This window comes from Perissodus microlepis, chromosome 6, assembly GCF_051167445.1.
Source record: "Perissodus microlepis isolate ML-2025 ecotype Zambia chromosome 6, ASM5116744v1, whole genome shotgun sequence".
NCBI lineage: Eukaryota > Metazoa > Chordata > Actinopteri > Cichliformes > Cichlidae > Perissodus > Perissodus microlepis.
Genome location: NC_140466.1, coordinates 22,071,970 through 22,084,784, shown reverse-complemented (window position 1 = coordinate 22,084,784; position 12,815 = coordinate 22,071,970). Strand labels below are relative to the sequence as shown.

General features: G+C 39.4%; 1 protein-coding gene across 1 annotated transcript; it reads left to right on the top strand.

Annotated features, from left to right (window-relative positions):
• The first annotated feature begins 43 nt into the window (after positions 1-43).
• glb1 (galactosidase, beta 1) lies at positions 44-10,573 on the top strand. The gene is made up of 16 exons (XM_084931485.1): positions 44-287; positions 2,072-2,241; positions 2,589-2,739; positions 4,647-4,707; positions 4,793-4,887; positions 4,979-5,159; positions 5,320-5,378; positions 5,457-5,578; positions 6,445-6,485; positions 6,588-6,700; positions 6,878-6,952; positions 7,109-7,198; positions 7,283-7,396; positions 8,812-8,943; positions 9,255-9,494; positions 9,857-10,573. Exons 1-16 carry the CDS (start codon positions 231-233, stop codon positions 10,109-10,111), a joined length of 1,956 nt encoding a protein of 651 aa, XP_084787611.1. The 5' UTR covers positions 44-230; the 3' UTR covers positions 10,112-10,573.
• Positions 10,574-12,815: the final 2,242 nt, after the last annotated feature.

The following is a 12,815-nucleotide window of genomic DNA, read 5'->3' as shown; positions in this document are numbered from 1 at the left end:
AACACTGCCCTCTGCTGATGTAAAAGCGTCCACACTCCACCAGCATATCACGTCACATGATTTCACTTCCGCGAGCCCAAATGAAACGACTCAATGAAAACAGCGCAGTAGATCCGGGGACGTAAGGTCTGTCGCTGACCGTCTGCAGGTAAATTCTGCATGTTTTGGTAACTTTGGATGCGCTCCGAGCCTGAAACAGAGCAGCAGGACTCCTGAGAAGACTCGTAATCATGTTGCTGCTCAGAACTGGCAGCGTGCTGCTTCTGCTGATGCTCTTTGGACGATCAGTGAGTAGACTACGCTTTTAAAGATAAAGTTTTAAACTTGTCTGGTGCATACTCTGCAGCCCCATTACACGAACATGAAATATGGTGCTGTGATGTGAGATCATAAAGGTTTTTAACATCAGTAGTGTCAGGCTCATGTATCGGTTGTTGTTTGTCAGAGCTTTAGACTATAAAGATGAATGGTCGATACATAGGTTACACTGGAATGTCTAACAGAGCTGAAACATTTAAAACCATGTTGGGATAACTACAGGATCTTAATGAGACATTTTTTACTGAGACATCCTGAGATCACCTGAGGTGTCAGCCCTGTGCCATAAAAACACGAACTTGCCAAATTATGACCACTGCAATATACAGTGCTAAGAAACAGCACTTCCTGGTTTGCTTATATTTTGGCATATTTGTCACACGTACATGTTTCAGATCATTAAACACATTTGTAATGTTAGACAAACATAAGCTGAGTAAATACAAAATGTAGTTTTTAACTGATCATTTCATTTTTTAAGAAACAAACAAAAGTTATCCACATGTACCTGGCCCTATGTGGAAAAGTTAATGTCCTTCTTTCTCAAATTATGAATATACACAGTCTCATTAGCCACACTTAAGCCTGATTACTGCCAGGCCTGCTGATTCAAGAAATCACTTAAACAGAACCAGTCTGACAAAGTGAAGTCGGCTAAAGATCTCCAAAAGTAACACATCATGGGACAATCTAAAGAAACACACGAACTCCAGTAAAGCACTGTGAGAGCCATTATTCACAAAAGGAGAAAACGTGTAACAGTGGTGAACTTTCCCAGGAGTGTACGGCCTCGCATCAGCAGCTCATGAAGGGGGTCGCAGAAGAACCCAGAACAAGATCAAATGAACTGCAGGTCTCACTTTCCTCAGTGAAGTTCATGATTCAAGAATAAGAAATAAGAATGAGACTGGGCAAAAATGGCATCCATGGGAGAGTTCATGGAGAAAACCACCGTTGACCACATAGAACACAAAGGCACACATTTGAAAAACCATGTTGATGATCCCCAAGACTTTGGGGGAAATATTCTGTGGATTGTTGGCACAAAATCTAAACTTTTTTTGGAAGGTCTGCATAAAAAGAACATAATACCAGCAGTCAAACATGGTGGTGGTAGTGTTATGTTCTGGGGCTGATTTGCTGCTTCAGACCCTGAACAACTTGCTGTAATTGACAGAAACATGAATTCTGCTCTCGACCAGCAAATTCTGAAGGAGAATATCTGAAGCTCGAGCTCACCGGAGTTACATAGCAGAACAGTGATCTGAAACACACCAGTAATTCTGAATGGCTCAACAAAAAGAAATGAAGGTTTCTTTTGTTGAGCTAAGTCAAAGTTTGGACTTCAATCCGACTGAGAGTCTTTGGCACAACCCTAAACAGGCTGTTCATGCTCAAAAATCCTCCAATGTGTGTGATTTAAAACAATTTTGTAAAGGAGAGTGGGCCGAATTCCTCCACAGTGATGTTGCCAGGTATCGCAAATGCTTGATTATAGCTGTTGCTGCTAAGATTGGCCCAACCAGTTATTATGTTTAGGGAGCAATAACTTTTTACACACAGCGCCAGGTAGGTTTAGATGACTTTTTTCCCTTAGGAAATTAAATCATCATTTAAAATGAATATTTTGTATGTGGTTGGGTTATCCTTGTCTAATTGTAAAATGATATGAAACATCTAAGTGTGACAAATATGCAAAAAAAAGGGAAAAAAGATTCAGATGTGAACCTGTTGTGTTGTGATCTGTCTGCAGCTCGGGGAATCTCCTTCATTCACTGTGGACTACCAGCATGACTGCTTCCGTAAAGATGGGGAGAAGTTTCAATACATATCAGGAAGTATCCATTATAACAGGATACCCAGAGTCTACTGGAAAGATCGGCTGCTCAAGATGTACATGGCAGGCCTGAACGCCATCCAGACGTAGGCTTACTTCCTCTCACTCTCTGTAATCTTGAGTTGGTCATATATCTGTGGGACTGATGTGGAAACTGAAGCGAATGAACTCAGCTTATAAGTTAATAACTGTGACAGTTTTGCTCTGTTGATGCAAACAAACATAATCTTAGCACTATGATGCTCTATAAACTAAACTGTTAATAGATTACATGTTGGTGAATCCAAATTACTTTATGGCGTAATCATAACAAAATAGTTATAGAACTAAGGATGTATGATTTGATTTAAAGCTTCATGTTAATGAAAGCACAAACACATCTGACAGGTTTCCTGTTTGTTTGGATGACACTGACGTTTCAGTCACTTTGCAGGTACGTTCCCTGGAACTACCATGAAGCGGTTCCAGGCTTGTACAACTTCAGTGGAGACAGAGATTTGGAGCATTTCCTTAAGCTGGCGCAGGACATCGGTTTGCTGGTCATCCTCCGGCCAGGACCCTACATATGTGCAGAGTGGGACATGGTGAGTGAAAGTGTTTGTTGACTGTGTTTTTATAATAAACTATTACAGGACACTTAAAACATGCACTTGCCTTTTATTAATAATGTGGAGAGTCTGCTCCCTCCATCAGCCTTAACCGCTTCTTACCTGGTCATCTACACAGTCGTTTCCAAAAAAGCTGGGACGCTGTGTATCCGGTCGTTAAGTGATGACGTGACGAATCCTACTTCCGGGCCTAAAGTAGTCTGCGTTTAATATGGCTTTTGTGTTGTTACATATTTAATGTTATGTATTTTCTTATATTTAATCTCAAAAAGCTCCTAAAACAGTCAGTGATCACTGTTGACCTCCCTCGGCTTTTATTACCGCTAATCATTTATTTAAGCTCAGTTTTTAAAACCTTAGGATGTAACTACAGCCCAGCCCATGCAGCAGTATATGAATGACTAACCTCGTATTGTGGATGGATTATCTCAGTTGTTCTCCTGGCTGAAGTTTGGTTCTTTTACAGCATCCTGCCATGCGATTACATTTGTTCCTGACCACCGAGAACACTCACGTTAACTTTTATTGAGTGGAAAAAAAGTTAGCTTGTTTATATTATGCTAACATAGTTGTGTCGCTAGCGGTCACGTAGCACATCATTATATACCAGCTAGCCAAACTTCAGTAACCCTACAAACGTCACTGCTGTTTAGTTTTCTGTCTTCATTTATGTTGGAAGTGATAACAGAGCTGTACGTTTTAATTTGTTTCCAAAACCCTGCAGTCAGGACATGCTATATTGTATTTAGATAGAAGCTAGCGAGCTAACTTCCTGCTAACTTCTAACTCCGTTAAATGTCATAAATTCCGTTTTCATGGATGCCTGGATGTTAAACTCAATTGTTACACCTGGTAGAGCAGAACGCTGATCATTTTATTAAAGATGAAAGACTTTAGACAGTTTTTCAACTCTCAGTAATGCCATAGTGATCATTTGATATATGGACCTGCAGCGGAGTTTAGGCCCAGACACAGCTAGTGACGTCAGACTTAACAACCGGATAGTGCAGTGATTTGGTGATGTTTTTATTCACAGTTGAGCACAAAAAAGGTAATTTTGGATTTGAAGGTTATCAACGTGCCTCAAAAAGGTTGTGGATGGGCCATGTTTACCACTCTGTAGCATCCCTTCTTCTTTTAACTACAGTCTCTAAACATGTGGGAACTGATGTGACCAACTTTAGGGAGAGGAATGTTGTCCTGCTCTTGTTTCATATCAGATCTAGCTGCTCAACAGCCCTGGGGGTCTTCTTTGCAGTATTTTTGGTTTACTAAAGCACTAAATGCTTTTAGATGGTGAGAAGTCTGGAAGGCAGTCAAGCCTGTTCATCATCCAGGCTGCAAAGTCATGCTGTTATAACAGAAGCACTGTGCAGTTTAGTATCATCTTCATCTGAAATCTGCAGAAATTTATGAATCAGATAGCATTGATTTTCTTTTTATTTAAATGTTTGGTTAGAAACTGTTGATGAATAATTGATGGATAAAAGGATAAGTAACAAATTTCAAGTGTTGAGTTGATCCTCTCGGGACCAGGAACACCGCTGTAAAATTTTATATTTCCCTCTGGATGAACCGAATTGCAAAGCTTCCCAACCTTTGGTGCAAAGCATCATAACATTCCCAGAAACCCATCACGCCTCATAATTAACCTCTACTGCAATACATACTCTGTGGTCCCCATAGTAATTGTCTTTTTAGCAACGAATAGAAACAGAGTTTCTATGCTATGTCATGCCTCAAAGCTTTAAACATGCATTTAGCAAAAATTTCTTAATATTAGTATGAATTGCAAGTTATATTTCTGCTGTTTAAGTTTCACTAGACTTTATGGTGTATTTAAAATTTCACGTTATCTATTTTTGTGTATTTCTGCCAACCAGGGTGGTCTGCCTGCCTGGCTTCTCAAAAAGAAAGACATCGTACTGCGCTCTACAGATTCAGGTGAGAAACAAAAGCAAATGGTAATGTAACCAGTACAAATTGTATATACAGCACAATTCGCAACAGAGTCATTTGTGTATTCCAGACTACATCGCAGCAGTGGATAAATGGATGGGGAAGTTGCTGCCTATGATAAAGCCGTATCTCTATCAGAATGGTGGTCCGATCATCACTGTTCAGGTGAGTCCAGGACTTTCCTGGTCTTTGGATTTGTACCTGCTTTAGCTGCTGTTGTTATGTTTTACATCATCATTACATACCTGTTTGATAGGTGGAGAATGAATACGGCAGTTACTTTGCCTGTGACTACAACTACATGCGTCACCTGTCCAAGCTGTTCCGCTCTTACCTGGGTGATGAGGTGGTGCTGTTCACTACAGATGGGGCTGGGCTGGGCTACCTCAAGTGTGGCTCAATACAAGACCTCTATGCCACTGTGGATTTTGGGCCGGGTAGGTATCTGTCAACGGTAAAATGCAGAGTGAGGTGAACACTCTAAGCTGAAAACTTCTTGTTTTTTTCTGCACTGACTCCTTGTCACATTTCATTAGTCATTCACAGGGAAGTAGCAAAAACAAATGCATGATTATTATTGTCTCTTCCTTTTGCTAGGTGCTAATGTTACTGCTGCCTTTGAAGCACAGCGACAAGTTCAACCTCACGGGCCTTTGGTAAGGGTCGCCCTCACAATGTTCTCACAGCATGGTACGTTTTCTCTTTAGGTGCTCACGGTGTTGTTTCGTTCACAGGTGAACTCTGAATTTTACACTGGCTGGCTGGACCACTGGGGATCACATCACTCGGTCGTGTCGCCCACTCGAGTGGCTAAGGTCCTCAGCGAGATGCTGCTCATGGGAGCAAACGTCAACTTGTGAGTTTATGGATCTCAGAGACTGATTGTTAGAGACAGTGAAGGGCTGTATCATCTAAAGCTAGAAATGTATTGGTGAAGTGATGCCTCCAGGGATCAATCCACTGCTACAACTGCCACCTAATACAGTGATTGGCCAAACATGGTGCACAGGTAAATGATAGAAGGTTCTTATCTATCAGACATTATGGCAGCATCATGTTGCTTAGCAGCCACTTAGCAACATGCTAAAATGACCTATTTCTAGGATTTATGCCCTGGTATTGTATCGTTTTAATTTTACAACTGCCACACAAACATTAAATTAGACGTTCCTAGCAACAACCTTGCAACAGGCTTAAGTGACAAAAATCTTTGGTACCTATCTACCACCCCATCCCATAATGCACTGAGCATTTCTCCTTCATTTACCTTTTTCATTCTCTTGTGTTTATACACGATTCTACATTTCCACAGTGTGTCAGGGTGGTGTGATCAAAAAGTTTCAGCCAAATGTTTCTTCTATAATAAAAAAAAAGACATCTCCTTTGACAACACAGTTGTGAATAACAGTAACAAAGAGGCATATGAGCTTCTTAGGTGACACCTACAGGGAGCAGGTGAAAAGAAGCAGATCTGTAAAACATTATTACTCTGTGTAGTGTGTGATTAATAATGAGTCTGATCTTAAATCCACACTTGAATATTTCCTTCTTGAGAAAAAAAGGTGCAACTATGGCAAACAGTGATTGAAATGGGCTAAATCATTGTAAGAATATAGACATTGCTATGTAAAATAATTGGATACTAGCTAATTGCTCTACATTTGCAAATACAGCAGGTGCATATTTTAGTTTATATACTCACCTTCCTTCCTCCTCACACAGGTACATGTTCATAGGAGGAACCAACTTTGGATACTGGAATGGTGAGTCCACTTTGACAAACTGATCTGCTGAGATGATGATTGTTTCACATGACTTCTGATGAAAACACTGCCATTTGTCTGACTGTCACTTAATACCCTCAGGGGCTAATATGCCATACGCTGCACAGCCTACAAGCTATGACTACGATGCTCCGCTCACAGAAGCCGGAGACCTCACAGAGAAATATTTTGCCATCCGAGAGGTGATCAAAATGGTACGAACAAGCGTAAGCTTCTACTTTTACAGTGTCTAATATCTGTGAAGGTAATAAAACACTGTGGCAGCATTTCATTAGCATACGCTAACTGTAGTTACAATAAGTAATTCATTGTTTTTTTGAGTATGGTTTTCTTGTATAAGCCATTCTGACAAACTTGCATTTTTCCAACAGTACAGTAAGGTACCAGAAGGACCGATACCACCAACAACTCCAAAGTATGCGTATGGTGCCGTAACAATGAAGAAGGTGGGTGATACTCATCACCTTTAATAAAGTCATTAAAACAGCTTCTTTTTTAGCACTTTAATAAATATTTTCAGATTGCTTTATTAAAAAATGGATAATGAAGCTTATGGACTGATGAAAATTAAAGATTAAAGTTTGACCTTGTGCCACCTGCAGCTCCAGACCGTGTCGGATGCCCTAGACGTACTGTCCCTCTCTGGCCCTGTCAGAAGCATCCATCCTCAGACTTTCATCGACTTGAATCAGGTACCAGTAATTGTTCCGTTTTTCCCGTTTTATCAGCAATAATAACTTTGTACTGTCATTAACGAGTCTCTCATGCTCCTCTAGGCTTTTGGTTTTATGCTCTATAGGACCATCCTGCCCATGGACTGCACCACACCAACTCCACTGTCATCTCCACTGAATGGGGTCCATGACAGAGCATACGTGTCAGTGGACGGGGTGAGTATCAGATGTTAGGTGGAGGTTCTTCTTCATATGAAGCCCGACTTTATCACAGTTCGCTCAGTCAGTTCAAGTTTAGACTAGCTGTTGTTCTTAAATATTTTGGTGGAAGCCAAACGTATGCGTCATTAAACTTACACAACTTTTGCTTTCATTAAGTTGTTGTCTTGTTTTTGTTGATTAGGCTCCTGTGTTCATGTTTAGTAAGTCACTTATTTATTCATTAACAAACTTCGATGTCTTTTGCATCAAAACCCATAATTTTTTTTACAGTAACCGCTGTGGATAAAACAAAAAAAATCATAATAAAATCATTAAAGATGCAGCTGGATATGTTACAAAAGATGAAAACAGAAATGAAACACTGAAAAAAACTGATCTGCAATAAGCACAAAGTACAACCGCATACAATGACACGACAAGGACGGCACACTTTACTGCCAAACAACAGCAGGATAAATAAAAAAGAGATATTCCACAATTAAGGTAGAACTAATAAAGTCATTTTGTCTTTATTAGTTCTACCTTAACTGAGCAGAAAGCCACTATATAAGAAGTTCGGCATGAAGTTGGCAACATTTGAACAAACTGATCAGTTTTGCATGATTCTGGTGTAGTAGTTTTAGAGTTTTCTGCCAGCAGAAGAAACCCATAAAACCACTTTCCTTTGATTATTGTTCAGTACAAATAGAGACCGCAAAAGGTTGATTCTGTTCATCTAGATGTAGCGTTTTTGGTGGGAAAAACATTTAGCTTTTTCGGTCTCAGCTGACTGCAGGTTTCCCCAACCTTATAAACAGTACACAATGCACAACAACTGAAACTAGCCCACTGAATGAACGATGGGCTGTGAGGTCAGTTTCTTGATCATTAATATGCAAATTGTCATGACCATTGATCAACAACTACTGATCAAAGAGCACTGATCAGTGAGAGACCACCATTCACAGAGACCTTGAAATCATTCTCTCCTTTTTCACTGAGTAGGTTTTATTTATTTATTTTATTTTTTTTGCATCTGGATTCTTCTTCCTTCATCTCAAAAGAACTGAAATTAAAAGAAAAGAAAAAGGAGCTCTAGATGTTTAGATTTCCCTCAAATTTCCTTTAAAATCTTTTTCAGATGTGATACTTGGTGTGGGGTTTTTTGTGAATCATTATTGTGAAAATAATATTTTAAAAGTGCCATTTCCGTTACCTCCTCGTGGTTCTTAATCTTTCTTACATTTTCATTTAAGTCTAAAAATACAGGTAGTATAATAAGATAGATTAGTAAACAAAACAGGTTAAGCTTTTAAACTTGATATAATCTCCACTTTTTCCCCAAAAACTGCTTTGCACTGATCAAGAAAATGTGATTATTTCTGCTATAATCTGGATTTTTTACAGATTTTTTCTTATTTCTTCTCAAGCTGGCTGTAGGAATTCTTGAAAGGGATAAAGTCTTAAGCATCAATGTAACCGGGAAGGCTCGAAGTCAGGTGGACATACTGGTGGAGAACATGGGCCGAGTAAACTACGGAAAACAGATCAACGATTTTAAGGTTTGTTTCTGTGCTACAACATGTCGTGCTGATGTTTGTCCTTTGGACATTTTAGTGTTTGTGTAACTATCCCAGGTCTACGGTCATGTGGAATTTGGTCACTTTTGTAAAAATTGTCCAGAGGTTCATGTAGGTTTTTTTTTGGTTCTTCAGAGTTTCATCAATCAGAGATCAGATAATAAAACATAATAATTGACACACAAACAAAACTATTTGCTGTTTATCTATTATTATTATTATTATTATTATTATTATTATTGTTAGCTGTTTAAAAAAACAGTCCCATGAGATCTTCTCTTCTCTTATCACAGGGCTTGGTGTCTAATCTGACCCTGGGGGCGGACCTTCTCACCGACTGGACCATGTACAGTCTCAGTATTGATGAAGCAGTCATGAAGGGCCTCCTCGGAGAAAAAGAGCCTGCACTTTTTGATCCACCTCAGCCAGCTGATCTCTCCCCTCCAGCTTTCTATGGGGGAAGCTTCGTGATACCCGACGGCATCCCAGACCTCCCTCAGGACACCTACATCAAGCTGAGCAGTTGGAGAAAGGCATGTGACATGTTTTATAGCACGCACTGGTGCTAACTTGTCAAAAGACAGGTTTTGCTTTTCTCTGCTGAATGTTCTTATGCATTTAATATTTTTGGTTTTAGAGGGTCTGCTGGATAGAAGGTGACAGTTTGACCTCAAAGTACATGTGTTTATGTGACAGTATACAGACTGAATATTCATTTTTAGTTGCATCCTGGTAAATGAAATTAATGTGTACAATTTTTTAGGACCAGGTGGTGTGTTAGACCTTTGACATCTAGATAGATACACAAGATATTTTTAATTTTTGTTAATTATTTAATTTTATTTTGATGAAAAATGGGCTAAGTAGCTTGTCTTTGTGATTTTGTGTTTTTCAGGGACAGATCTGGATAAACGGCTTTAATGTAGGACGGTACTGGCCGACTCGAGGGCCTCAGATGACACTTTTTGTCCCTGCTAACATCCTCAGTACAGCTGCACCAAACAATGTGACCATCCTGGAGCTGGAAGGGGCTCTCTGCGGCTCTAAAGCGTGCACTGTGGAGTTCACCAACACCCCCATCCTCAATGCAACAGTCCAGTCTGACTACAAACAGCACAGGAGGCTGTTTGTTAAAGAGGATTTACTGTGATGATAAGAAAACTCCCCGCTGCACAAAAGGGATCTATTTGCACATTTAGACTCATTGATTTAGCACTTGTTGGGTCACCTCAACAATCTTTCTTTTTTTTAAAACTATGAAAAGTGGTTAAATTTGGGAAATGATATCAATGATGTGTGTTTTTGTGCATTTTGCTGAATTATTTTAGCCTGTTTTTTATCAGCACATTAACTTCGGGTTTCTCTACCTCACTGATTCCACATGATTCCAAATTCAGAGACTTTTTTTCCTCTTCAAAAAGGGAATGAAGTGAAAGCCACTGAAAGCAGATTTTTTTTTTCTTTGTTGTTCAAAACTCAGATCAGGGAATTATTGTATTTTTAAATTACTGCGGGATTGCTGCTTTTATTCTTTTACATTACATTACATGCACTCTGAGTTTGATTTACCTTTATACACCTTTCAAATAAAAACCAAAAATTTTGGAATTTCAAAAATCCCCTTTGTCTTGTCTTTGTATGAAAAGATACCAGTCCGCCTGGCTGCTGTGGTGGTACAGTGGTTGGAAGGGTTGGGATCTGCTGCCGTGGCTTGTCTGTGTCCAAAAACATGGCTGTAGGTTCTTCTGAAGTGGCCTTGGGTGAGGCTGCACTTAAGTGCACAAAAACATGTAGTCCTCTCTATAAAAGGTAAGCGTTGTTTGTGGTGGGAAATACTGGGTGTGATGTATCCATCACCATAAGGCAAACAAAGCCATTATGGCCTCTTTATTAGATATACTTAGTTAGCTTATTAACACAAATGTCTAATCATCCAATCACATGGCACCAACTCAAAGCATTTAGATATGTAGTCATGGTGAAAACAACCTGATAAAGTCTAAGTGACTGAACGTGGTCTGAATATTGCAGATAGTGCTGGTCTGCTGGGATTTTCCTGCAGAAAACTGATACCCAGTGAGCAGCGGTTCTCTGAGTGAAAGTGTTTTGAGGTCAGACGAGAATAGCCAGACTGTCTCCAGCTGATAGGAAGGCAACAATAAGTAGATTGGGTAGTATTTTACGATCTCTGGCTCTCTTCCACAGCATGGCTTTGTCCTGTCTTCCTTCTCTGACCCCATCCAGTCGCGGTAGATGGCCGCCCCTCCCTGAGACTGGTTCTGCTGGAGGTTTTTTCCTGTTAAAAAGGGAGTTTTTCCTTCACACTGTCGCCAAAGTGCTTAATCATAGGGGTCATATGATTGTTGGGATTTTGTATGTATGTATTATTGTAGGGTCTAACTTACAATATAAATCATCTTGAGGTGGCTGTTGTTGTGATTCGGCGCTGTATAAAATTGAATTGAATTGAAAAACATTGCCTGCTCTAACAAATCTTGATTTCTGGTGCAACATTTGGATGCTAGGGTCAGAATTGGATATAAAACAATGGATTCATCCATCCTTGTGTCAGGATGCAGGACCTGCACGACTTGATGGATGGATGAATTCTGCTCTCTACCAAAAAATTCTGAAGAAGCATGACCGGCCATCAGTTTATGCCCTGAAGTTCAAGAGCTCAGGTTATGCAGCAGTGCAATGATTGGAAACATACTAGCAAGTCCACCTCTGAATGGCTCAACAAAACAGGGTTTGGAGTGGCCAAGTCAATATCTGGACTTGAAATAACCCGAGACACTTTGGAATGTCCTAAAAAGTCTGTTCATGCTTTGAAATTCTCAAATGTGACTGAATTAAAACAATTTTGCAAAAAAGAGTGGGATAAAATTCATCCATAAAGATGTGAAAGCCTCATTGCCAAATGCTTGTTTGCAGTTCTTGCTGCCAGGGGTGTCACAACCAGTTATTAGCTTTAGGGAGCAATAACCTTTTTTACACAGTAGGTTGGATAACTTTGCTTTTCTTTTCTTTTATATGGAATCATTGTTTCAAAACAAAACCACCATTAAATGCAAAACCACCAGACTGAGAAACAGCTTCATTCCAGAAGCTGTGAGACTTCTCAATACATAATGGACAAGAAACTGCTACTGTGGTGTAATCACTACAGATACTTTGCTGCTAAAATACTTATACCTACACTTCTATATCTATACGTTATACTGTTACTCAGGTTGTTGCACTTTACTTATTTGCATTATTCTATTACTTATCTGTATTATTTATTACTTATTTGTATTATTTTATTACTATTTGGTACTATTTTATTACCTGTCATTCTGTTGTTTTTATGGAAAACCGGGACTGTGGGTATGTAATTTCGTTCCATCTCATGTAAACATGCGATGAGAGATGAGATGAGAATGACAATAAAGCTTCCTTGAATCCTTGAAAACAGAATTTATATTTTTTCAAGTTGTCTTTCACTAATGTTAAAAGTTATTTGATGATCTGAAACATGTAAGTGTGAGAAAAAGACACACACACACACACACACACACACACACACACACACACAGAAGAAAAACTCAGGAAAGGGAAGATACTTTTTCACAGCGCTGTGGGGATTTCTCTGGTTATAAAACAAATCTGAACACGGTTACAGGAACTCAGTGGATAAAGCAGGATGACTGGATATCAGGTATTCCAGTAACAAGTTACTTCCTTCCACAGGAAAGACTAAAGAACTGCATAGTAAGATAATGTATTTCATTTCTGTCCCGATTCTTTTATGATGGGCTGAGAATAAACAACAAATACTCAGAGCAGGTCCGGTCAACAACAATTATTTATTA

What these genes read in the sequence shown, in the direction of transcription:
- glb1 (XM_084931485.1), top strand. Translation starts at nt 231, where the DNA reads ATGTTGCTGCTCAGAACTGGCAGCGTGCTGCTTCTGCTGATGCTCTTT. An exon ending in TTCAACCTCACGGGCCTTTG is followed by an intron (nt 5,379 to 5,456) that starts GTAAGGGTCGCC and finishes TTTCGTTCACAG; the next exon opens with GTGAACTCTGAATTTTACAC. An exon ending in CATACGTGTCAGTGGACGGG is followed by an intron (nt 7,397 to 8,811) that starts GTGAGTATCAGA and finishes TTTCTTCTCAAG; the next exon opens with CTGGCTGTAGGAATTCTTGA.